At 44.9% G+C, this 26,160-nt stretch overlaps 1 protein-coding gene across 1 annotated transcript in view; it reads left to right on the top strand.

The window, feature by feature from the left end:
- Positions 1 to 14,097, top strand: part of CCDC3 (coiled-coil domain containing 3) — a 39,911-nt gene extending 25,814 nt beyond the window's left edge. The window contains exon 3 of the mRNA XM_040547436.1: positions 11,414 to 14,097. Within this exon, the coding sequence (XP_040403370.1) occupies positions 11,414 to 11,689 (276 nt within the window). The 3' untranslated portion in view covers positions 11,690 to 14,097. The remainder of the gene's footprint in view (positions 1 to 11,413) is intronic.
- Positions 14,098 to 26,160: the final 12,063 nt, after the last annotated feature.

The raw sequence follows: 26,160 nt of genomic DNA, 5'->3' as shown, positions 1-26,160 counted from the left end.
GCCTAATGAGAACAAGCTGTTCAGATAACGCAGCTCACAAGAACTGCGATTTTGTTCTTCCAAAATTACAATTGCCAAAAGACAACAAAAGCATGCTAGTTAAGAGAGTGGACTGGAGGTCTGGGTAGATCTGGGTTCCTCACAATGTTTTATTGTTGTTGTTGTTGATTATTTTTGTTGTATTTTGTTTTTGTTGTTGATTATGGCCCTGAGGTTACAAAAAACGGGGTTGTGTGGATGGTGCCTGGTGTTTCTGAGGTTGCTGCTGCTGGATGGGTTGGGTGACTGTATCTCAGAGGTGTCACCATGTGCTCGCTGTGCAGTGCTGCGGCACTTGCTATGTAATTATCTCACCCCAACACAATTATTAACTCAGGATTAAACAGTCAAGAGCCACCATCGTTACATTAACCAGCAGTTGAGTGTGTGCTCCATAATTTAGGTGCTTGCATGGAAGAGTTCACCGCAGGGCATCCATCAGCTTGGGGACACATTGTCCGGTGCTGACTGTCACTTGGGCAGCTGCCATCCTCCTCCTCACCTCCTGAAATCAGGCTGAGAAGAGGGCTGCACGCTTGTGTGCACTGCGAGACCTGACTCACCCTCACCTGGAGACCTTATTTTCCACAGACTTTGAATCCAGCCCTGTGTGAAAAGCTTTTCCCTGTAGAAGGCAGTAGGTTGCTCAGGAGCTGATAGGGGCTTATCAAGTTTCTGTCTGTGTATGAAGTGCAGTAAAGCTGTAGGGGAAGACCTGAGACATTAAATATGTTAGATTTCAAGTATGCCCCAATATTTCCATGACCCAAAATTTCTAGGGAGAATTCACATACTGATTCAGGAGCAGGACCCTATCCGAGGGATTGTCCTGGAGTGAAGCAGCAGTTTTGACTCCTACGGAAAGTGGCATTTAATGCTCCAAATGCTTAGAATCGTTCAAAACCAGGCAAGCAAGAGGGTGACCCCCTAAATACCACATCTCTGCACCTTCCAGACTGGTCATTTACCAAACTCTGCCATGCTCAGAGCAGCCTGTTGCCCATTTATCACATCCAGGGTGGTCTGGGGCCGCTCAGGATTTACAGCCCACGCAGCAGACAGAGCTGTGGACAGGCTGCTCCGAGCTGCCCGGTGGGACGGGAATATCTGTGAGCAGTGGTGAGGTCCCATTAGCCAGATGTTAGTGCTCCAAGTTTGTTATTCGGAGCTGCTGATTACTGTCCAAGGCATTTTGCCTCCTCAGCTTCTCTCTCAGCAGGCTGACGTTAGCCAGAGTGTGCCTGCAGATTTCAGATATTTGTTTTTTCCGTGCCTTTTTCTTTGTTTCCCCCAACCTCACCTCTCTGGGAGCCTGTGGCTTTTCTGCACTGGGATTGCTGAGCCTGGTCCTCTGCTGTGTGTATGTGTGTCATCACCACTTGTGTCATCACCCACAGCTCCTTGCTGAGGTCTCCTGGTTGCTCTGGGCTGGTGGAGCAGCTCAGGAGCCAGCACCCAGCTGTGTCCCCAGTGTGCCATGGGGAGGAGAGAAAAACCCTTCAGAAAGCCCCATAGGCTCCTGGGGAAGGGACTTCACTGCTGAAGGGGCAGGACAGCTTGCTCCACTCTCTGCAGATGCAGATGTCCTTTGTCAAGCCCCTGTGCTTTGTTTGTCTAGACTGATTTCAGTCATTGCTGCTATTTCCCTCGAGGTTTCACAGATCTCTTATTGCTTACAGGAAAGGGCTTTGGTAGAGCCTCTGCTGCTCCTGCCTTCTCCAGCTGTGTGCAGCAGCAGGAATTGAGTTGTATCCATACTGTTTCCAGTGCCTGCTTCCCTGCTCTAAATTAGATTCTCTGACTCATCCCCCTGAGGATTTTCTCTCTCTCCAGCAACTGTCAAATGAGCCCATAACACCAGTATTTCCAACTCGGGATCTAGGTTAGATTAAGCAGGGTGGTGCAAAGACTCTCCTAAGGGACGCACCAAGCACAGCTGAATGCAGGTTTAAGTATGCCCTCTTCAATCCCCCTGCTTTCCTACACCCAAGTGGATCTGATAAATGATGTAAAAAGGCTCTGTCAATTCCTCTGGATGCTCAGGAGAGATGAGGACACTTCTGCTTTCCAGCAGCACGAGAGGATGGCAGGTTGCACCGGGGCACCTGCCTTTGTTCTTCAAAACCCAGAAGTTTTCCTGCAGCAGCAGGGTTCCCAGCCAAGCCTACAGCCAAGGAAATCCTATCTGTTTGTAAAGGCAGCTGAGCAGCAGCAGCTTATGTGAAGTATGAAGCCAAAATGTCCAGAGCAGAGGGATTTATAGGGGAACATGACTTTTATAGACGTTGCGTTAACTTCAAACATTTGCCTTTCTCAGCACGGGTTTTCCTCCTGTGCATAAAACTTCCCCAAGGTCTGATATATGTGATGGGGAGGAGACCTGGACTCCACTTTCAGCAAATGTCCCTGTTTCTGTGCTTTCGTGCGAGATGACATTTAATGCAATGAGCTCACACATTGACCCCTGCTGGGATTTGCTCTGCTTCTCTCTTTCTCCAGCTGGACCCAGAAGTGACAGAGGAACAAAGGTTTATATATGTACTGCCTGGGGGCAGCCAGCCCCAGGGATGGGGGGAGCAGAGGAGTTGAGGCTGGGAGGTCCCTTAATGATGCTTTAAATTCTCAGCACAGAGGATGCAGGCACCCAGCTTCTGTGCTCTGAACCTGCTGCAGGGTACCTGTTGCTCTGGCATCACCTTACCCACAGGAGGTTTTGAAGTATTTGAACCCTCAATCGATGTTTTTTCAATGTTTCCTGGCCCCATCTCTTCCCCCCTCCTGTGAAATACCTGACTCTTTTGGGGGGCTGCGCTGTGGATATTTTCCTCTGCTTATCCTTCCTGTGCTGTATGAGTGTAAAAAATGATACAATGACCTTCATTCCCATGCAAAATAAATGACCATTTAAACACCTTATTCAGACTGTGGATGGGGAATTAGGTATTTGAATAGGTCAGGGGCCAGTGTGGCCACTGACCACCTCTCTCCTGGGTGCGTGTGGCATCGCTGGGCCCTTGTAAGCATTTGCCACAGCTACCAAATGCTACCTGCAGTTCATGCACAGCTGATAGGTCTTGGTTCACCCACCCTGATGCTGCCACGACTGATGTCTCCAACCTATTTTGTACCCCTAAGAGCCATGGTTAATCTAAGCCTGAGTTTACAGCCATCCAGACAGCACCTACCACACCAGGGCATCGGTCACCTCTGCAAGGGCCTCCAGGGAACTCCTGCAGGCTGTAATATATTACAATGACGTACACCATGCTTAAACATCCCAAATCAGGTATAACCCTAGTCTAAACAAATATTATTCTTAGTCAAATGAATATTGGTAAAGATACGTATGTTTCCTCACCAGCTGATGTTGGTACTCAGCTCCATCTACATCTGGGGATGGTATATTTGAATATATTGTACTTCCTTCACTGTTACCCTGTCAAATAAGGGTGCGTATTTAACAGGCCCATTAAATGAACTTTCTAGGAACTGTTTTAACATGAGGCAGAGGTCAGCTCATTCAGAAATCAATACTGACATCTCAATAAATAGGAGCAATGCATAAGATGCTGTGCTGCTCTGATCAGTCATGTCTCCTGTCCCTGGGTTCCCATCAGTGAGAGGGAAGGACACAACACATTTTGTGCCTGGGTCTTGCTTGTTGTATCCCTTCATTGATGTTTAATTAATTCATTGTGTGTGGAGGGGGAATAGTGACCTAATCCTATTGAAATACAAGCCAAGGAAAACAAGGTTAGCTGGAGACAGTCATGCAGCAACTTTCAATTTGAGAACAATATGCTTGGGGAAAGGTATGTTGGCAAAGTAGTTTTAGGCATATCAGATGTAATTAGTCTTATTGTGATACTAATAATACTGCATGGGGAAAAGCTGTATTGGAAATTAAAGCGGGTTGTGAGTTTTGGAAAGTTTGGTAGCTGTGGAAACGGAAAGTTTCTGTATGAGTTATAGAAAAAAAGTCTCGTAGCGATTTTTGAAGCCCAGCTGAAACTGCAGCCCTAGCTTTGAGACAAAAAAAAAAAAAAAAAAGCAGCAAACAAACAAAAAACCCAACCAGCAAAAGCAGCAACTCAGTTGCTTTCAGAATTTAGGCAGAGCGAAATGCAGAAATCCACAAAGCAGCAAGGCTTGTGAGACAGACTTAAAAACCCCTTCATTCTCAACAGCTAAATTGCGTCCAGCAACAGAGAAAATACATTGTTTTCCTTACTCAAAGTATGCTTTAATCTTCACTTTAAATAATTTTCCTTAAGCTCAGCAAGGTTGAACTGGGTAGTGCACTTTAAATTTTGGTGTCATTTACCTGTAAGCAACCAGCTTAATCAATACCTGCAGCATGTGCCCCAGGAACTGGGCAGGTGTATTGGGAATATCTACCACGTGTGGCAGCACTCAGAAGGAACCAGAACAGATGCTGCTTTGCTTGGATTGCAGGATATAAATTGCAAATGCAATCCCTTGTAAGTGAAGGAATTCATAGAGGGAGGATGCAGGTCCCAGCAGAGTCTGGCGAGGTGGCACCACCTCTCCCCTGGGGCTAAACCCCTGGGATGGCTGCGAGACCCTCTGCATCCCCCCAGCCCTGCCTCATCTCGGACACCCAGCCATCACCCAGCCTTGAGCCAGGAGCGATATCAAAAGCTGTGAAGCTCCTGAAAATGCAGAAAGCACAAGGTATGGGGCCGGTGGGGCTGAACATCAAGCGCTGAGCCCAATGTTCAGCCTTTGCTTCTGCAGCTCCAGCGGAGCGAGGAGGAGGACGACGGCTGCTCCTGTTAAACCGCTTAGACACAAGACTTTGCTGCTTCCCTCCCTCACTGCTGCATTCCTGTGGCATCTTGGGCGAATCGCTGGGAGGAATGCTTTCAAAGGAAACAAGGCGAGCACAGAGCCCCTCCGCCTTGGAGCAACTGGAAAAAGCAGCCGGCTGGCTGCTGGTGTGCATCCCTCGCCCACGCTGCACTGCCTGCATGGTCAGTGAGGAGAGGGAAGGGGCTTGGAGACGCCCCAGGGTGAGGTCCTGCCCTCTTGGTTTATTTTTCTCTTTCTGGAGACCTTCTGTCTCCCAGTTCCTGTACAGGGAATTCAGGGATTTACTGTCGGGACTGACTTATCTGCTCACTTGGCACAAGCTAAATGCCTGTGGTAGGCAGCCTGGCTCATACCCTGCACCTTTTTTTTTTTTTTTTTTTTTTTCTTTTCTCCTTTCCTGACTTCTTGATTAGGGTGGTTTCTCTCCTCTTTAAATGATTGCCTTTTTTCCTTTGCAAAAATAGGGAATGAGGTGGTTGGTCCCTTCCTGGGTGCTGGCAGTGATCAGAGCAAATATCATGGAGTAGCATTTCCACCACCATCCCCAACCACAGCAGACGGGACAGGGTCAGACTGTCACGTGGTACCCTCACTTCTTCCCCTTAGCAGCATCTCAGGCTTCAGGGCTCAAAGTCTCCAGGGAAAGAAGAGCCCAGGCCACGGTCCATGTGTGGTTTTGGGGCCAGAGACCTTTATCCATGTACTTCCAGCACTGAGAATCTTTTCACCAGCCCTCAAGTGCCTCCTAATCCCCCTGTGTCCTCCAAAACCACCCCTAATCTGGGATGCAAGGGCTCCGAGTCTGAAGGCTAAGGGCAGGGTTTTAAAGTGAATGCTTGCCATACCCACTTCAGATGAGAGCCACCAGAAATTCAGACACCTTGCCAGAGAGGAAGGTCTGTTTTTTCAAATACTTCATCATGGTGAAGTATCTTCTTTAAACAAATCTGTTGTTCAGCTTAAAAAAAAAAAAAAAAAAAAGAGATCAGAAGAAAAAGGTTAAACTGTGGGTGTTTTTCCTTTTGAAAAGCACTCTTCCCTGGAAGTGAACCATCCTCTGTGCTGAACCAGTGCCTTGGTGGAGCTGCTGGCACTCAGGCCTTACGTCACAGCTTGTAAACACCACTCCTGTTTTCCAGGGAGATGGGCCACTGTCATCCGCTCAGGCGAACGTCAGGGCCAAGCACCAGCCAAAAGACCTGCCAAGGCGTAGGCCAAGAGCTGCCCTCTCAGGCCCTTGAACGATTCTTCAGGTGATTTTCCACCAAGCAGCAGTCTGATGCAGATCAGAACTAACAGGGTTGTTTTTAAAACCTCCTGATTGACTGTGGACAGGGCAAGGTTCTCCAAACTCCAAGAAAACTAGGCTTATGCTGCCACTGCAGCCTCACTGAGGTAGCTAGTGGTGCCAGCTGCCATTTTGTGGGCCTCTGGGTGGGATCCATCTCAGCCCGAGCAAGTTATTAGGCACTTAGAGTTTTAAAGTGAAAATCTGCCTTTACTGGGCGGTGGAATGGGGAAGAAAGACACCGTTTGCAGTGCCGAGGCCCCTCATGGTGGATGTAGCCTGGCAGAGGCTTCCTACCCCAGTGAAGTCCTTACCTCTAAGAGTTTCGATTTACTGGTGGCTCGTGCCACAAGTCTTACACCTCCCACAGCAAATGCTGACCTTATTATGCTTGCAAGAACAACCATCACCATTTCTTTCTCTGTCCAGATCATATATATCTTGGTGGTTCATATGGAGTCCTAGAGGGAAACCTCGACTCATCCCCAGTAATGCCAGTGATGCTGGATTTGGCCCCAGGACCCTAATTCAGTGTCTCTCAAAGGTGCAGTCTTGCAGCAAGCAGAGGTGGTTTAACCGAGCTCCATCCAACACGATGGTTTAACAGTGCTGACAGGGGCTTTTCCACACTTCAGCAGGAGTGTTAGTCTTGGCTGAAAAGCCCCGGTAACTGGAGGTTAAGTGACTCCATCCCAAACCCCATACCCTCCGCTGCCAGATCCCTCCTCCTATCCCTCACCGCACCGTCCGTCTGTCCGTCCAGCATGCTCACTCCCACTTAGCCTGCCCAAAGGAGCTGAACAAAAGGAGAAAGTGATGCTCGGAGTCTGAAATCTCTCAATGGCGAGGCAGGGCTCAAAGGGGACTGCTCCAGCCAGGAGAGGCAAGGTTTGTCTGCCTGAGCTGTGTTGCATCCATATCAGCTTCCCGAGGACACAGAGCCCTTCTTGCTGAGCACACAGAAGGCTTTGGGGAATTAAATCCTGGTGGAGTTAAAGAAAAATAAAGAGCTGTGTTTGGCTCCCAAGCCCCTCTTGAGAGAGTGCATGAATTATTGCTGTGCTGAGACAAAGAAAGATGGAGGAACATGCTTTGTGCTGCATGAGGTTCCAGTTTAAGATGTTTTATATAACTTTAACAGTGGTAAAGTGCAGAGCAGTGAGACAACGTGCAGCAAATTCAGACAGCTTTTACCTTTTCTGTGGGGCAGATTTACAGCAGGGAAGGGGGAGAGGAGAGCGGTGTGGGGATGTGATGAGCGGGCTGGGGTGCAGCGTGGAGAGGGCTCAGCAGCAGAGCAGGAGCTGTGCTTGCCAACCCACTGCACTTGGGCTGCGTTTCCAGAGGCACTTGTCTCTTGTTTCTTCCATCAGACACTCCCAACAGGTTCTGTTGAGGCCGTGCTGGGTCTGCGATGCTGAAGGAGAATCCCGTGGTAGCACAAGCACTGCTAGACACTGCTCCGGTCAACAGTGTGGGTCTGGAAGAAGATTTGAGGACAAGGAACCAACATGGCCTATGCCCAGTTCTTCAAAAAATATCGTGTCCATGCAGAGGAAATCAGGTCCTCCTGTCATGCTTTTAAAGACATTCCCACAATCATCTTGGCTGATGACACCCCGTGTCCGAAAATTCTGGCTGACGTGAAAGATATTTTAGGAGACCTGAACTTAAAGACTTTTCGTTAATGAGGTGCCAGGGCTCTTTGGCAGTGCTGCCCACAGGCAGCGTGCATTAGAAGCTAGCAAGAACCCGACTTCTCTCCCTTTGGTAACTGAAGGAAAAGATTTGGTGGTCACTGCCCAGATTTGAGTGACTTGGGCTCTGCAACACTGACTTCAACCAGATGGACGTTTGTGGTGGATGAACACCCCCATCACACTCCTGTCCACGGAGGGTTTCCTGTCACTGTCCCATTCTCATGAAGCTTATAGAAGGCAGATGTGTGTGTTTGACAGAAATTTATACATATGGCAATTCAGGGCTTTTGGTAAGGGGCTTACATGCCTGTAACGTGACACTCAGAAAAGCAGTTTGATGTAACGCAGTGCTGATGTGTTTGGCAGATGGACAGAATGTGTAAATCATCTAGATGTGGTGAGACGTAAGACTGGGTGTATTTGTGACAGGATGTTTCAGACAAATACTGAAATATATGTAATTTGTGGTGTCACAGCTGTAGGCTGTCTGGGCGAAATCCTAAGGACATGTATGGTTCTTTTTGTACTACCTTTCTTGTTACACCTTCTACCACTGTTCTGGATTTGTTTAAACACTGTTGAGGATGGCTTGGTAACACAACTCTGGAACAAGCAGACACGCAAACAGAAATGTTCAGGATAAACAAATCTTGCATAGGTCACTAGATAATGTAACTTGAGAAAGAAACCTCAAAAAATAATTCATAGATTTGTCTGAAGAGTCATATCCTGGTCCTTCACTCCGTTTCCCAGGTCTGTGGACATGTATGCCATGCTAAGTGCAGCATTTCAGACCTGTTGCTTAACTGTCTGCTACTGGTTCCTTGTGAGAGTAGGAATTGTCAGCTGTCCATTAATTGCCAGACCCCTTCTTTCCTTCAGGGACACCAGGTGGAACTGGTTCCTCTCAGCATCTTCTCGCTGTATCACCTGGCTGTCTGCACTCCTGCCCAGCTCGGGCAGGTCGGGGGATGCTTGGTGTCATCTCTCTTTGCCTGGAAGGAAGAAATTGTGTGCCAGCTTGAATATCTATGTCAAAGAACATCTGCTAAAGGCAAGGGGAGTCACAGCTGCAGACTGTAAAAAAAAAAAAAACAAAAAAACAAAACAAAGAAAACCACTTCTCTGTAGTTTTTTGCAATGCTTTTGGACTAAAGCTTTATCTTGATGGTCATTGGTGCAAACTATGCACATTTATGGTTTCAAGAGACCAGAGAAAATAGGGTGTGAAATTCCTGCCTGTAGATATGCTCCATGGGAAGGACTGCGCAACACGGGGATATCTCATCTGGCTGCAGGCAAGAAGTATCTGAGGAGCAGCACGGACCAAGGGCTGGTTAACTCCTCAACTATTTATTCCTAGTTAGCTATACAGGCTGTACTGAGCTCCACGCCGTCAAACTTGCACAGCTCTCAGCACCAGATCTTATAGCTTAAAAATAACTTGGGTACATCAATCTGAGCCACGGCTCCAGCAGTAACGGCAGGGGTAGGACGGTACTCACGTTTATACATGATCCTTACTGCTGAGCTCTGTGAAAAATGCCGTTTGTAACCAGCCGGCGAGAACATGAGGACCTCATCTTGTTGTTTTTCTACACTCAGAAGGAGCAAAGGAGTTTATTTTTCATCTAGTAGTCCCAAGATTGCAGGGCTGGGCTCTTTCTATCGTTCTTCCCATTGGTAAGCAAAATACTGTGTGTCTGACAGTATCTTAGGTTGTATATTTGTGTTGTTCCAGTGATCTCTTTGGATATCTCCAGGTGATTTAAGTACTAAACTATTGGCTTCAGGCTGGAAAGTCAAGATCTGGAAGAAGAATGGCATAAGGAAATGAGCTGACTAGATTTCTGATGATACCCAAGAAGTTTCTGAGTGGCTCTGTACACCTGTATTACCTCTGCTGACAGAGGACCAACCTCAAAGGTTTGGGAGCACCTCTGGGTGAGGCTAGTGCCATCCCTGATGTCAGCCATCACAAGTTGCCATTCCCTCCCCAGCCAGCCCAGGTAGATGAGATACGGTTGGGTTCATATCACGGCACACTTCAGGTGCATGAATTCTCTGTTACTCTGTGTTGGACTCTGTAATACACCATACCTATCAGTGCAGCAATGAAAAACACAAAAAGTCCCTCAGGAAGTGGAGCTTCCACCTCCTGTCTTCCCAACAAACATCTTTTCCTAACAGTGCTGTCCCATGCAGGGACTTAAATTCAAGAAGTGGTCTGCTTGAAGCTTTGCAAGGGCTTGGCAAACACAGAAGCCAAGGGGTGCTGGCTGCTTTCAAATAGCTCTTGGAATGAGCTGTGATCAAAATCAAATTCTCTCCTCTGTCATGCAATTTCTGGCCTTCATCTCTCAGTCTCAACTCCTCGTTTTCCTAGCAGGCATTTATAAAAGATCCCTGGTGAGAGGGCAACCAGGGTAAGCATTTCCCTCTTAGCAAAGCCTTGTGGTGCTGTTGCACAAGATACAAGAGCTTATGGCTACTGGAAGCAGTTGCTGTGTTGACCAGCCATGGCTTTTGGCTGCTGGGGGTTTCCAAAGCAAACGAAGCATTACTCACCAAAGCAGGCTCCCTCCCCAACTTTTAGTTGAAAGTACTACAAAGGAAGATGGAAAGAAACGTGTAATCCTTCATCATCACAGTGAGGATTTGCTTGTTTGTTTAGATTTCCTGACTGTTCCAAATGTTCTGCCAGAGAAAGCCCATCTAGGCTCCAGGAGTGCTTGAAACACACACTAAAAATCTAGATGTATATAGGAGACAAATTCAGCAGGAGACACTGCCTTTCACCATAGCACACCGGTGTGACAATCAGATGGAAATCCCACATACACAATGAAATATCTCAGGATGTTTTTTGTAGGAAAAAAACTAAGGGGGCACGTCAGTCTGAGCAGAAATAACTTTCTTGATCGCTGCTCTAGATCAGAGACGTTTTGTTGGGGCTGTCCTTGATCTCAGGCACCTCCTCTTCGTCTGTTAAAGTTAAGGGGTCTTGAATGCTCCTGGGAAATGCTGGGATTTTATGCTTTAGGGCTTCATCTGAAAGAAGCCCAACTAATGAGCTATTTAAGGCAAATCTGTGCTTGAAAAGGTAAAAATAACTTCTGTGTTTTGCAGGTTTTGACTTTTCACATGTTGAGATAAAGAACACCCATGTCAAAATCTGGAGTTTCTGAAGAGCTTCTGGGCTGAATCTAGTCTTGAGTTTTCTGATAGTGACAACACCTTGGATTGAACTCTGGTTTCAGATCATGAATAGGACAGCCTTTCTTCTTAAATTCAAATTAACCTCAATGGGCTCAACAGGTCTCTCAAAGCAGCTCACACAAGTCATTGTGAACTACATTGTGAGCTACAGCTTGGGGTATTATTTGAATACAGAAGAGAAAGTGAGGCTTTTAGTAGAAAGATGTAAAAAAATATGTAGAATTTCAAAAAAGTTGTTCTACTTTTGAAGAGCTGTGAGGTCTTTCAATGAACTACTGAGTTAACTTCTACTTTAATAAGCTTCTTGTTTCTATTTCATTTCTGCTGTCCCCAGCTCATGTGCTCCTCAGTGCAGAAAGCCCTGTTTGAGGAGGAGGACAGAGTGAAGAAGCTGCAGCAGAAAGTGGCAACGCTGGAGAAGCGCAACAAACAGCTACGAGATCGGGTGAAAAAAGTCAAGAGGTCTCTCCGGCAAGCTAGGAAAAACACCAGGCACATGGAGCAGATGAACCGAAAGCTCAGTGAGAAACTTTCCTCTGCAGGTGGTCAAATCCCCTATATTAACTCTTTAAAGCAGGAGAACTCGCATGCTACCTACCTTAAAGTATAATGCAAGGGTAAGTGCTCAGGCCAATGATAATGACAAATTTTGCCTGCATTAGATCAGGATCTGGCCCTCACACCTTGTCTACACTGTGCTTCAAACCTTGCATGGAAAATGAATCTGAACTTTCTCTAGACATGGTGCTAGGAATTAATCAGAAATGCAAATTGGATTAATCTAGGTGTTGGAGGAACTGCCCAAACCCAAGTCCATGGTGTCCTGGGTGGACGTAGGGCCAGACTGTAATCTAAAGCACACGGTGCTTCTTGGTCCTCATCCCCCTGCCTCTGTCACCAGTTTTAGGTTGCCTGTGGTGGGATGGGTGTGATGAAAGTGCCTGTTCTGCCCCATGGGCCATTGCAGGCACAGGAGCTCTGTTAGGAAGGATCTGATGTCCTCTTACCTGCTTCACATGGTCTAGGCCAGGAAGGCCGAGTGCATGTATGGAGATGGATGCTGTAGGAAGGATGCAGGCATAAATGCTCTTTGCTCCATCACGGACCCCAAGCTTTCATCTTCCCTTAAGCTTGACTAAAGTCTATATTTCCTTGTCTGAGCAAAGGCTATGTCCAGGAGGCATATTCAGTTTGGGCCCCTATTCAAAATGAAATGCAGATGTGCTCAAATTTGTGTTAAGAGTTTCTAAATATCCCTAAATATTCTAAACTAAATACCTAATATTTTTCATTTTACCAGGAAGTGCCTTAAGAGTCACAGTAACTCCCTCAGGTGCCTTCTATGTTGCCCACCCAACAGGGTTGGAACCCACCTCATTTTGGGTCTGTGCCTAAGGCCTAATCCAGCTCCTGCAGTCAGGAGTGGACTTAGCCTGACTATTACAGGCCCAGCAGACAATTTCAGATCCTGTTTTCAAGCAGGTTTCATTTACAGTGTGGACAAGGCTTCAAGTTTTGTAATCACTGTTTGAGGTATAATGGAGGTTGCTGGGCAGCCTCATTTAGTTAGGTTTAGGTACTGTAGAGATCACATCAAAATCAACAGGGCATTGAAAATTAAGGTAGTTTATATATGTATATATTTTAAAATCCTATAGAAAATATTTTTATTACACATTCGATATAGTCTAATTTCTTAAAATATGAAGTAAATCTGATTTCTTTGATATCTCATAAAAAAAATCATCGTGGTCTTTATTAGACATTTACAAACTGACTTCTGCTCAAGCAGCATAGGTTAAGGCATCAGTATCCATGGCTGACACATTTTTCAGCTGTGTTAATGTACCAGAGCATGTCTTTGGTCTTGGTAGTCAAAAAATCTTTGTTCATAACAGGGCACTGTCAGGAGAGGAAGGTGGAAGAATAGTTTTTGTGTTTCTTCCCTTCACAAAATAGTTTCCCTTACCCCAAGCATAAGCCCCAAGTGTAGATATGCCTTATGCTTTTCAATGGGGACAGACAGCCCTTGCTCAGCACCAGGGAACATTGACAATTTGCCAGGGCTAAACCTGGTTTATACAAGCTGGACCGATCCAGATGACAGAGGTGAAGTCCTCAGAAATAACACCGTGCAAACCACCGCTCTGCTCCAAATTCTCTGTGCTTTACCAGATCGTTGCATGGTCTCCATGCTGTGTCTCAGCATTCAAAAATAGAATATATCCAGGCTGCAGCCCTGCTGGACCACGCTTTAACTATCCGTGTGCTAGGAAAAGCCCGTATCAGCTTTCAACCATGAGCTTCAGTCCAAGCTGAGCTCAGAAGTTAAGCCTTGTGTTGGCTTCTAGGATGCTGCGGAGTTTAATTGCCTTCCAATTTTGCTCCTTTTGGAAATAGAGCTTTCCCCCTCCCCTTTGAAATAATATTTGCATTTCTTAAGATTCTGACTCCTCCAAAAGCTCCACTGGTTTCAAAGGCTTCACCTACCAAATCAGCACAATTTGAGTTGTTTTGTGCTGTAGTCAGCAATGTTATTTCCTGAGAACTACCACAGACCTAAGGCTTCCCTAGAAGCCATCAAGAGATTTTAACTCTGAAATGTAAATCCACAGGAAAATAACTATGTTTGTTTGTTTGTTTGTTTTTTTCTGGTTTCTACACTGCTGTTTGAATAAATTGACTGTTTTTCCTGGTATAGGTATTAAAAACTTGTGTCAAATTTTCTTTTTTTTGTTGTTGTTTTTTGTTTAGCTAATAAAAGCATTCCCTCTGTTATTCATTTATGTTTTATAAATGTTTTTATAAAGCTGAGAAAGTATACTTAATATACTTTTTATTTTTTATTTTACTTTACACCTTTGCTATTCTTACAAATTTTCCAAACACAATGTTGAAAAACGTTCTGTTTTTGGGTGATATTTTTGTCTCTAGACAAAAAGATTGGAATTTTCATCCTATTTTTGCTCTTTCTCTAGCTTAAAAAAAAAAAAAAAAGTAAACCATTTTTTTTCTCCTTGTCAGTCTCATGAGAGTTTTGTCACTTTATAAAGAAAGCAAAAACAAAACCCCCAAATACAAAATCCAAACACTACCCAAAATGTCTCCCCAGGATACAAAACCAAGTCAGGGTGTGTCCCTGTGGGTTTTTCTCTTTCATTCCTCCTTGATTTTGAACCATTTCCAGAGATAAGGACTAGCAGTCAGATCAGATCACAAGGTAACTCTTTCAACACGTAATAGGGGATGCCAAGCCCAAACAAAAATGCTATTAGAGTGTCACCATTAACTGTCTTATGGGCAGGAAGCATGAGTGTGAAGGGGAGTTTGTGCATCTTAACCCAGTCTGGGACTCATCACATAGGGCCTGACACAGACAGACATTTTCAGACCCACTCTGCAGCTATTTAAATGACCAGCTAATCTAGAAATGAAAAAAAAAAAACAAAAACAAAACAAAAAAAAAAAAAAACAAACATAAATTCTTGCTATTTCCCAAATTAGTGCAAAGGGCATGACTGGGTATGTTCCTGTTTAAAAGCTACCCAGGAGAGACTGACTGGTGAAAGTACAGAAGTGCAGAGGGAGTTGACAAGGGGTGGTATAGAAACCCAAAGAGCACGCTGGAAAAAAAGGAGGATGGGAGGTGGGGAGGCAAGAGAGAGCAGAAGTTGCCCTCCAATGAGGAAACAATTAGTCAAAAACACCATCGAATGAGGCACCCCACACAAGGAGTTCAAAGATCCTTTATAAATTATTACCATTTGCTTTTGCAAACACATCAGGGGCTTGAAGTATGCCAGAGTATCTGCAGGGCTGGTGCTAAAGTTTCCCAGAGCAGATGAAGCCAGAAGTGGGGGCAGAGAGGGGCTTTTTGGCCTCTGTGTTCACTGTGAAGGAATGTAGGGATGCTCTCATGGCTGAATATTTTTTATTTATTTTTTATTCTTTTTCTTTCCTGAGGGACCCAGCAGGTGACAAAAAGAAATTAAGGAGAAAAATGAATATTAACAAATTGTAAAGCCAAGGAGCAAATGAGTAGGAACAGTAATGAAGTGGAGAATTAGCTGAGTGGTGCTGGGTGACTGATAACAAAAATAAATGAAATGCAATGTAAGTAATGTGAAAGGATATCCATGGGGAAAAAAAATAATATTTTTTCACATGAATTGAGATGCTCTGAGCTGGCATCGGCCACCTAGTATCATTGGATAAAGTCAGTGATCAATTACCCCATCAACTGGATCAGTCTATATCATGAAGAGGTCACTCCATACCATTCAGTGAAAACACTGGCTCAATGCTCAATCAAAAAAGCAGGTGAAGTGGTAGAAATCATTAGGAAAGGGACAGAGATCGTCATTACACTGCTAAATATGAGGTACATGCACATCTGGGATGCAGTGGGCAATTATACCTCACCTCAAAAAAAAAGCATCTAATAGGAAATACTTAGTGAGAGGCAACAAGAAAAATCCAAATTCTAGAGTAGCTTCATATGATAAGCCTCAACAGAGCTGAAAGGGATACTTTTATTGATGCTCTGGGCCCAAAAAGCACCTTATGTCCTTATATATTACAATAGGAACAATAGGAAGAACTCTTCTGCATTTTTTTTAATGTTTGTAGAACAAAGTGCACCAAAGAAGCTGTGTTATTTCCTCATAAAATCACAAGCATTATCCTGATTCAACAGCCCTACGCGTGTAGCTCAAGGAGAACCATGTAGTGGTATAGGAGGATTTATGGAGACCAGACAACACCAGCAGCCTTCTCTGCTTCTCAACACCAAAACCATTGAGAAGAGAATGAATTCCATATGTTATTGTGTTTGGGTTTTAGCAGGAAAGGCTTGTGGAGCAGAAGAGCACACCAGCGATTCAGAGTAGGATCAGTAAGGTCCACTTCCTATACACAAAATTTCTCACCAAGCTAGGTAATCTCTCATTAATGAGGCAAAGGAGCCTAAGTTAATTTCTCAAAGGAGAGAAAAAATATACAGGGAAAACTGTGTAGAGCAGGTAAAACTGACAAGATATGTCATTTGTTCTTGCAATAAATCTAAGTAATTGCAATTAAATTTCATTTTCCTCCCCATTTAACCCCAATTATTTTCATTTAATCACAGAAACTTTGCTAGTTCCCTCCAAACCAGGCTGCTTTGTGTGTGAAATGTCATTTCCAACATGCGCTTGGTTTTAGGCATGTTCCTAATCCCCTAAAACAAACAGAGCAAGCAGGACAGCCTGTTCCAGCATAAGTGGTGCTGCTCTGGGAGGGTTTGTTGGCTCCGGTTGCCTCAGCTCTCGGGGGAACATGGCAAGTGACCCCAGCAGGGATTTCCCTGGAGCTCACACTTCAGGAGGTAGGCAAAATATAGATGTAGCGGGGCAGGACCAATGCCTTCTTTCCAAGGAATTGCCTTTTAGTGGGCCAAGATTTGGTTGGTTTTCCATTCAATGGGCTTGGTGGCATCACGACACTGTTGGGGGTCTCTTCTTTGCAATTGCTTGCTGCAAAAGTCTTCTTTTTTACTGAGATTTTCGACAAACAAGGAGCCATTTCTCAGAACAAGGTGGTGGTGGGTGTAATTGTTTTGCAATGTTAAAATATAGACAGTGAAGTGGCATTATCTTTGGCAGACTCCCACACTTTGGAGTCATGATGAAATTTGGCATAAATCCCTATGACCCTCACCCTCATCCCCCAAACAAAAATCAGCAGGAGGCCTTTGAAATATTTCATTTTTTGCAATGCTTGCATGCCCAGTAAACCTTTGCAGTGCTTCATGGCTAAAACTGCAATGAATGCCCTTACGGAGACTTCTTGAGCCTCTCTTGGGTCTTCATCCCAGCCAGACAACTGAGATGCCAAAGCAGGCAACACAGGCAGAATCACAGAATCACAGAATATCCTAAAGGGCCCACAAGGATCATCAAGTCCAACTCCTGGCTCCGCACAGGAGCACTCAAAAATCAAACCATATATCTGAGAGCTTTGTCCAACCACTTCTTGAACTCCAGAAGGCTCGGTGCTTTGACCACTTTCCTGGGGGGTCTGTTCCAGCATATCAAAACAGATACGGCATTTCAAAACAGTGGCATTTCACTGGGTCAAGAGAAGGAACTGGTTTGTATAAAACCCAAATCCACTGTTTGGCGTGGGTTTCTCAGCATACCCCTGCAGGCTAGACGCACTCTTTGGAGAGTGGAGAGGATTTTGACACTTCTTTTTTTTTTCCTATTCTGCTCTTGTTTACTCTAGCAGATAGGCCACAGTCCAAACCCTAAATTTACAGAACTCCATCAAATCCTCTCTCTGATGTTTATAAGTATCAGCCCTGTCATTTGCTCTGCTCCCCTACCCCATCCACGCGTTGCTCAGGCTCCAAAGGAAATGTTTGCTTTCGCCAGGGTTTTGCTCAGCTGAGTCAGTGTGCTGGAGCCCGCGTGCTCAGGATTGTCCTCTCTGCCCACAGCCTCCCTGGCAGCAGCTGCAAGCAGGTCTTTAAAGAGCTGGCTGCTCAAATTGCTCAAATTGCTCATATTAAAAATCTGCTCCATGGGTATGAGAAAAGCACAGAAAGGGCAGGAAAATTGCATTAGAGGTGTTTTGTTAGCTTGCTGCAGAACAGCAAGAGATCTGGTGGGTTGTGTTGTGACTTCGCAGAGGAAGAGGGAAGCAGCAGTCCTATCAAAAAGTATTTCAGGTCATTTAACCTTCATGGCCCATTCCTTCATCTCTTTCTCACCCAGGAGGAAATCGGTTTGATGGGCAGCGGTGCCCACCTGGGGCCTGGGGCTCCAGTGGCTTGGGAAGAGGACAGAGGGGAGCATCACACTGAGCTGCACCAGGGGAGGCAGAAAGCACAGAGCAGGAGGTTAACATTTCTGTTTCACTTCCCCTGCCCAGAGAAAAGCCTCCAGGGCAAAAGGGACTTCATCTGCAATGCCAGTAACACCCCAGCAGACTACAGAGGGGATGAGATGCCTGATCTCTGCTTGTTCTCCAAGGACAACCACATGCCTGCATCGCAAAGGAGTGCTCGCTTGATCTGTTCCCATGCATTTCCATGGGAATGGGGCAGCTGTTTTGGTCTCTTCTTTTTCATATTACTTCTAAGATTATTTCTGAAATACCCTGCTAGCCGGAGACTTGGCCTCAAGAGATAAGGAAGAGGAAATGTCACAGACTGTTGTCAATAAATTATTTTTCCTATTTCTTGATGCCAGGAAAAGCAGCTCTTGCTGGAGAAAAACAGATCATAAGCTACACTATCTTAAAATTATTTGCTTTAGATATGTTAGAAATTGCAATAAGTACCAATAGCTACAGAGTGTTAGTTGGAAGCTGGCAGCAAGGAAAACATTTTCTGTAGTAAAAGAAAATATCTTCTAATTCAATCTCTCTTTTCTTGTGTATATGATGGTGACTCAGGCTAGTTTTAGCTTTACAATCTATTTTTCTTCACATGCACAACATGAGGGCTCCACTTTGCTCCCCGTGAGCAGATGATGAAGACCTAATTCCTGCCTCAAGAAATGGATCATATAATTGGAGCTGGAACCTGTGCTGCTTGCTAAGAGGGTGAGACAGCTCTGATTTTATAACATTTTCAGTAGCTGTATTTACGCTTTTCAAGTTGAAAGTTTCCATACTGGTGCCTGTCTCTGCCTCAACGCATGGAAAAAATTGTTTCCAAACTGTCAACCATCTCCGAGGCTGTCTGCAACTGAAAAACATTTTATTTTTCCTAAATATTTCTCCTGATTTTTTCACCATCACCATCTCCAGAGCTGGAGTCTGATGAGGATATTTTTATATCACGTTTGTTATTTCTATGGAAAATCCACCTGAATTGTAATGAATGGTTATCAGTCCTTCAGCTGCATAGACTCAGACAAGACTCCTTAACCAGCTTTGCTGGCCTGGTCTTGTGGACCACGCTGGTGCTGGCCGCTGGTGGCATTGCTGGCATTGTACCACAGCTGGGTGCAATCTGATGGGTCAAGTGGTGCCACTTGCTAAAAGTCTCTGCCAGGAAGCATTGTGTGTTTGCTTCATCATGCCACCAGGGAAGTCCATCCTGTGGCCACACGCGTGCTACCTCACCCTGTGGGGAAGGAAACCCATCATCCACCTGGAAATCAAGAAGAGCAAATCGTCCTTAAAGCCCCTGTGACAGATGTTTTCAGTTAAGTGCTTAGATCAGATCCGTTAGCAGAGCAGAGAGAAAACAGGACTGTCTCGCGGACAAGGTCCTGAGCATCTTCCAGAGTATCTCATGAGGCTACCTTATCCATCCAGACCCCAGAATTACATATAGCCCTTCTCACTTCCACAAGGCAACAACGATACCCCCTCTCTGTGCCCGTTACAATAGCATTTGCCCCGTTGTTCACTAGGAATGGCACGTGCTGAGCACACTGAGGGATGCATAATCTATAATAACATCATCTGACAATTCCAGTGTTCCTTCAGTCCTCTTATATCTAACAAATATCACCCAAGCTCTGACATGCAGGCACATCTGGAAGAGGAGAGCTGTTTGACAACCCCTGAATCAGCATTAAGGTCATTTCAGGGGAGAAAAGAGAAAGGATTTTGCATTGATAGGACACTGGGGTCTGGCTGTGGGAGAAGATGTAGGTGCCCTGGTAGAGAGTACTCAGGGAGTGTCAGGGACCAGCTAAAGTTAGATGGGCGATGTGGGCAGACTCTCCTAAATCAGTACAATAAATAACCAGAATAATAAAAAGTAAAACAAATAACAATACAATAAAATTTAGATAAGTATTAATGTAATAATTAATAACAAAATTCATAGTAATAGATATCTTTGAAAATAACCAAAAACATGGAGCCAGCCAATACTGCCATCTTAGTGACAATGTCTGGTTTTAATATATATGGCTTTATGCATATATTTATATATTTAATATATGGCTTTATATATTTAATATATGGCTCATTGCACATAGGACTATACACACATAGGCCTTGGGAAGTGAGGAAATACAGTTCAACACCCTCCTCAGCACCCACCCTTGTCACCAAGGTGTCAGCAGTGGCTGAAACCCCCCAAAGCCCTGCACCCAGGCATGGACCAGAGCACATCCAGGAGCACAGAGCTCCCAGCGTCAGCTGCATTTGAAGCTTGGTGGCACCAATGCCAAAGTGAAGGGAAGTCTTCATGGCAAAGCATGATTCAGGGGTTTATTTTGCGTTTTTATCCAATTTAATGGAAAAGGAATGAGCAGGGCCCAGGCCTTGCAGCTTCCAGGTGAGTGCAGATATTCAGATGGAAATCCTGAAGGTGCCAGACCTGGAGGTTAACATAAGCCAATGTGCCACAACATGCCTGAAAGGCTTGGGCAAGCACAGACAGCAAATACCCAACTTGCTGAGATACAGCCCCAGGCAGAAGACATCAACACCACTAATGAGGTGTTTCACATGTGCCAGGAGCCTTCACAGCCCCTGCACAATTATGCAGGTGAGTGTAAGGAAGGATAATACATCCATCCTGAGCCACACGGACCTATTGAGCTTGAAATGCTGGGGGCAGGGGCTGCTCTCCTTGCAGCCCTGTGGGTTACCCAGGGCCAGGGGATGTGGGAAGAGGATTAATTTCCACACATTTCCTTGTTCTGAATCTGCCTGCTTCATTCCTGCAGGCCAGCCTGTTTTCTCAGCTATTGCAGCCATGAAGCAAAAGCAGGTCCACCCTCCTAATGCTTGCAGAGCTTCCAAACCACATTCAGTAAGGCCCAAAATCCATCAAAGACAACAAATATGAAGCCATCCTGCAGTGGGCACAGACCCTGTCATCTTCCTCTTCCAAGCCAAACTGAAACACTGAACATTGGTCTTGGCTTTGCAATTATAACATATCTCCAAATTTGCTGGGTTTGACCTGGCAACAAGCTTTTTTGTACCAGCTGCGGCTGTCCTAAAATGCATATGATGAATTCAGATGCAGCCAGCTTAGAAGAGCTGACGTCTACTGCAGCATCTCAGGCAGCCCCAGTGTGGCGGGACAGTGCTGCTCTTAGAGAGCCATGGGCAGTTCAAGGACAGGGTATCAGGGTGCTGGATCTGGCCCCAGTTTAACAGAGCAAAATTAGTGCTGCACTCAGACCACCTGTACCTAATTGTACACGCTCACTCAGGGTCTACATAGGATGGAGAAAGGAAAATGTAATCACACTGTTTTAATTAAAGACAGTGGAAGTTTTCCAGCCATGTCTCTGTAGCCCGTGCAGAGACAAAAATCCCTCTTCTGCTAAATGGATAAAATAAAATGCATCGTCACGCTGGGGATCAAGCTGATCCGAACTTTATATCCTCATTTGCTCTGTGTTTAATTCTCACCATTTTTAATTAACTGCAGATTTTCTTTGGTTTCACAACTTTATCTTTGGAGCTGATTCTTTGTAGTCTTTATAGAAGCAGGCTTCAGGATGTATGAACAGGGCTGGTGAGGGGAAGTAATGTAAAGCAGGGTTGTAGATGGGAAGTAATATTTTCTCTAGCAGGAACCACCGTCAAACGAGACGCAACGTATGGTCTTCACCGATGGAACGGGAGGAAGCAGCATATTTCCAGCTATAATACAACAGGCTTTAAGCTGTAAGAAGTTACAGGCAGCCTTGGCAACACAGAGCTCATTAGCAATGGGTAGAGAATGCACTGCGGATGCAGCAGTCTTGCTGGAAATCCAGCAGGGAAGAGGTTGTGAAGACCTGTGCAGGCAACGGGCAGTACCTAGCCGTCACGTAGGGCAGCCACGATGGCCAAAGCTGCTTCTCGTGGATGTCAGGACATACTGTAGGGAGCTCCTTGGAGATGGTGGTCCTTCTCACAGGTGCTGCTGGGTCCTCTGCCTAAATGCTCATCTGGGCACCGAGATGCCAGAGTGATGAGAAAAAACTTTTTGGGACATGGCAAAAGACCTCAAAATAATAATAATAAACAAATAAATAAAAATAAAAATAAATTAAAAACAAAACAAAACAAAACAAAAACAAACAAGCAACCAAGCAAGCAAGCAACCAATCAAAAACCACAGAGATTTGGTCTCCCAAGACAGGAACAATTCTCAGTGTATGTTCTAGCCATGGGCTGCATTCATTTTTGGGATCTTAAGTAGTTTTTTTTTTAGGTCTTCTCCTAAATAACTTGCATGCAAAGTCAAAGGAAGTCCAGAAAGCAGGAACTGGAACCTAGGCTTTAGACTCACTTTTTACCATTTTCTTCCACCCACCCCTTTGCTGTGGGGATGCTTGCTGAAGTGCTAATTTTCTCACTCTGAGGACATGTATTTGGATGAAGAGACAAGGCCACTGCAGACTCATTTTCTGAGCTTCAGACTCCATGATACAAGTGGAAATTCAGTAGGATAAGCTTGTTCCTTTTAACTTTTTATGGATTTTATTAAGAGACATGAACAGACAAAAATCCCTCTAAGCAAGCATATTACCAGCCTAATTTACTAGACTTTCACTAAAGCAATTAAAGACAAATGATGCAATAACCCAATTCAGGACCTAATTAAGACTGAATCGGTAAATCAAAAGGTTTAAATCACCACCGAAAGACCACAGATAATCAAAACAAGTTATGAGGGATGCTGAACTGAATTACTGTATTAACATTGCCTTGGGAGAATTAAAAAAATTAAATACTTTCCAGTTCAGGTCCCCAGCTCATCTTATTACAACCAACCCAGTGGTGATGGGCACAGCCTGGTACAGGTCCATCAGTCAGCTGGGGAGCGTTGCCGTACAGCTCTCCTTGGCCATGCAGTGGCCATGTAGCCCTGGGCACGGTGAGTTTCAGGCACAGGTGTGTGGACCCTGTACATCTGTCTGCAACCTGCCCATCTGCTCAGCCACATTTGGAGCTACATCACCTCATCAGTCAGTCGCCACCTCCTTTGCTCAGCTAAGTCCCCTGGTGTCCTGCTAACAAATCCTTCTTTAGTGCAACTGTTGGCTCTTTCTTGAAGGTCTTTGTCTTTCTTCCAGCTGAGCTGCTGAAAAGTCGTTTCTGTCCAGATTTAACATGAACTGTTGGTACAATCAAGGACATGGCACTTGCTGCATAATGTGACTTTTCAACGAGGAATGATCCTCTGACCAGCATCATGGCAAGTTGTCCTTCAGAAAAGCATTTCAAGTTCTTACTTATTAACACATATTTGCACAGACACTCATCTTCTCTGTGAATAAAAGGAAAACACAGGGTGAAGGTTGAAAATCTTTTCCTTTTTTTTCCTTGGGGTCTTTAACTAACTTGTACATTATCTGTACTTGATAGCGAAGATTCAGTCAACACTGCAGTCTGTTGCTCTGGACTGGTGAAGCCCCTGACCAGAGGGGTTGTGGATTCTCCTTGGAGATGAATAAAAGTCACCTGGATGCTGGATGTTGTCCCGGGCAGACTGTTGTAGGTGACCCTGCTTGAGCAGGAGTGTTGGACCAGATGACCTCCAGAGGTCCCTTCCAACCTCTCAGCAATTTTGTTACTTGTAATGTCTCAAAATCCCTGAAAAGTGCCTTAGGAATCATATAAGTACTTAGGAAGGAAGAGGAATTGGAAATCCCCCAACACATGCTTCCACTGTGATCACCATTTGACTCAACAGTGGACTCTGATGTTGGCACATTTAATGGCTGTGAATTTAAACATTGTCCTAAGAATTCAGGCAATGAGTGCAGGAAAAAAACGCTGGGATCTTGGCTCTGAGAGAGCTGAGATAAAAATGGCAAGATCTGATACAAGATCTTCCAGTAATGGAGAGGAGATACTGAGGTGCCAAAGGACTGCTCAGGTTGGTGAAAAGCTTCTGCTAATGATCATCAGGTTCCAATCCCCCTGCCATGGACAGGGACAGCTCCCACCAGCCCGGGCTGCCCAAAGCCCCATCCAGCCTGGCCTTGGGCACTGCCAGGGATGGGGCAGCCACAGCTCCTCTGGGCAGCCTGGGACAGGGCCTCGCCACCCTCAGAGTGAAGAATTTCTTCCTAATGTCTAATCTAAATCTACCCTCTTTTAATTTAGAGTCATTACACCTTGTCCTTTCATTACACTCCCTTACAAAGAGTCCCTCCCTACCTTTTATGTAGGCCCTCTATGTACTGAAAGGCTGCAATAAGGTCTCACTGGAGGCTTCTCTTCTCTAGGCCAAAGAACCACAATGATAAGATATGATATAAATTATTATAGTGGTATTACATATATACATACTTCAGTGTGTGTCCATCACATACCTGTGCTATTCTATCTATAGAGATGGGAGTTTATCCATCAACTCCCTTTAGGGTCAGTATGGGCTCATGGTAAATACAATTGGTGGCACATTTTTTCCCTGCATTTGATCAAGGATCTGATCTACTCTGGTGCTGCTTTGAGCTGCAGTGAATCAGGGAAGTTACATTCCAGGTGCTACTTTGAGCACATGCAAACCTGAAGCAGCTCAGGTATAAACCTGATATGTACCTTTTGAGTATTGAGGCTACCTGCCCAGCTGGCCTCCAGCAAAAGGAAACATTTGTTTGATTTTTGAAGCATTTCTGGTCACTGCTAGACTGTAAGCTGAGGTAAGGATGTGAACACAGCTCCTGCTTATGCCCCAAATAAAGAAATGAAAAACATACAAGAGCCTATATGGTGCCAAAGAATGCACAGAGCTCGTGAGTTAGATGTGAACAACAAATTACCTCTCGGCTCCATTATATATTATTAATGTCCTTAAACAAAACACTTTGTGAAGAAGGTAAACAGCTCATTAATTGACTGTAACTGTATCACAATGTTGCAGTTATAAAGAAAAAAAAAAAGAAAATGTGGTATTCAGGCTAAATAAACAGAGCTTGGAAGTCAGGATTTTATCCCAGTGTAATCCAGAAAGCCCAAATGGCAAGCAATCTGGAAATACTCAGCTGAATACTTGCAGTGCTGGTCCAGATGGTCCTTCCTTCCACTTCCGTATTTATCAACAATGGTTATTATCACAGTAATTTGGCTTTGTTGAAGGGCTCCACCATGCTAAGGACATGGATGTGCTGGGCAGGACACATACCCACAGCAATGGATATGTCCAGAGCTGGGAGAAAGTATAATATGATGGGAACAACATGTCCCTATGGCATCTAATGTGTGAATACCAACACACAGAAAGCCTTCAAAATAAGGACGGTCCCCTTCCCTCCGGCACGAACATGGCTGTTGCAAATCTACCCCACCCCCTGTGATGATTTTTTGCATAGATGTAGTTTTCCAAAGACGTACCTTCCTATGGATGTGTTCTTCTGAAGCACAATGGCAGATTGTGGAGCCCATCATCTAATCCTAGTTCTGTGGCCACAGTCACATACCACAGCTTTGAAGCAGTAATCAGGTTGGTTCTGGTTTTTGTTTCTTTCCTGGCAATATAAAAGTATTTATGTAATTTGTCTTTTTCTTTATATTGCTATGGGTTGGCCATTATCACTGCTGTTCATTTCAGCTCTGTTATGGAACCAGATATCTAAATCCACGGGACTTTAACCCCAAGCATGGCCCCACCTCCCTGATGGGCACCCAACAAGAATTGTCTGGACAAAATGATTTTGCCAGCTATTTGTAAAGGAGGTATGAAAGGGAAGGAATTCTTGTGCGCCAACGAGAGAAAGCCAGAAATGCAAAAATAAAATGGGGAAAATGAATATGAGTTAAAATATTTATATAAATAAAAATAAAAGAAAAACAAACAAAAAACCAAGTCAGCACACACCAGCAACATGGTCTGGAGGAAAAGGAAGCCAACAATGAAATGCACTCAACAAATTTTGGAGCCCACAACTGACTGCAGAGTGACTCAAACATTACCAAAGATCCCGTCTCCTTTCATGATTCTCACCACAGGCCGTGTAAACCACCAGGAACAGCTCAAAGGTGCACCAGCACTCTAACAACTAACCATCACTTTAACAACTCCATCTTCTTATCCTAACTCCACACAGACACTCTCAGGAGAGTACCAGGATACCCCCAAGAGATAGCCATGTCTCCACGTGTTGCCATACAGCATCACTT

The sequence above is a fragment of the Cygnus olor genome, chromosome 1, assembly GCF_009769625.2.
Source record: "Cygnus olor isolate bCygOlo1 chromosome 1, bCygOlo1.pri.v2, whole genome shotgun sequence".
In the NCBI taxonomy this organism is placed as follows: domain Eukaryota; kingdom Metazoa; phylum Chordata; class Aves; order Anseriformes; family Anatidae; genus Cygnus; species Cygnus olor.
Note: the sequence above shows the minus strand (reverse complement) of the source record. Positions and strands in the feature narration are given on the sequence as shown.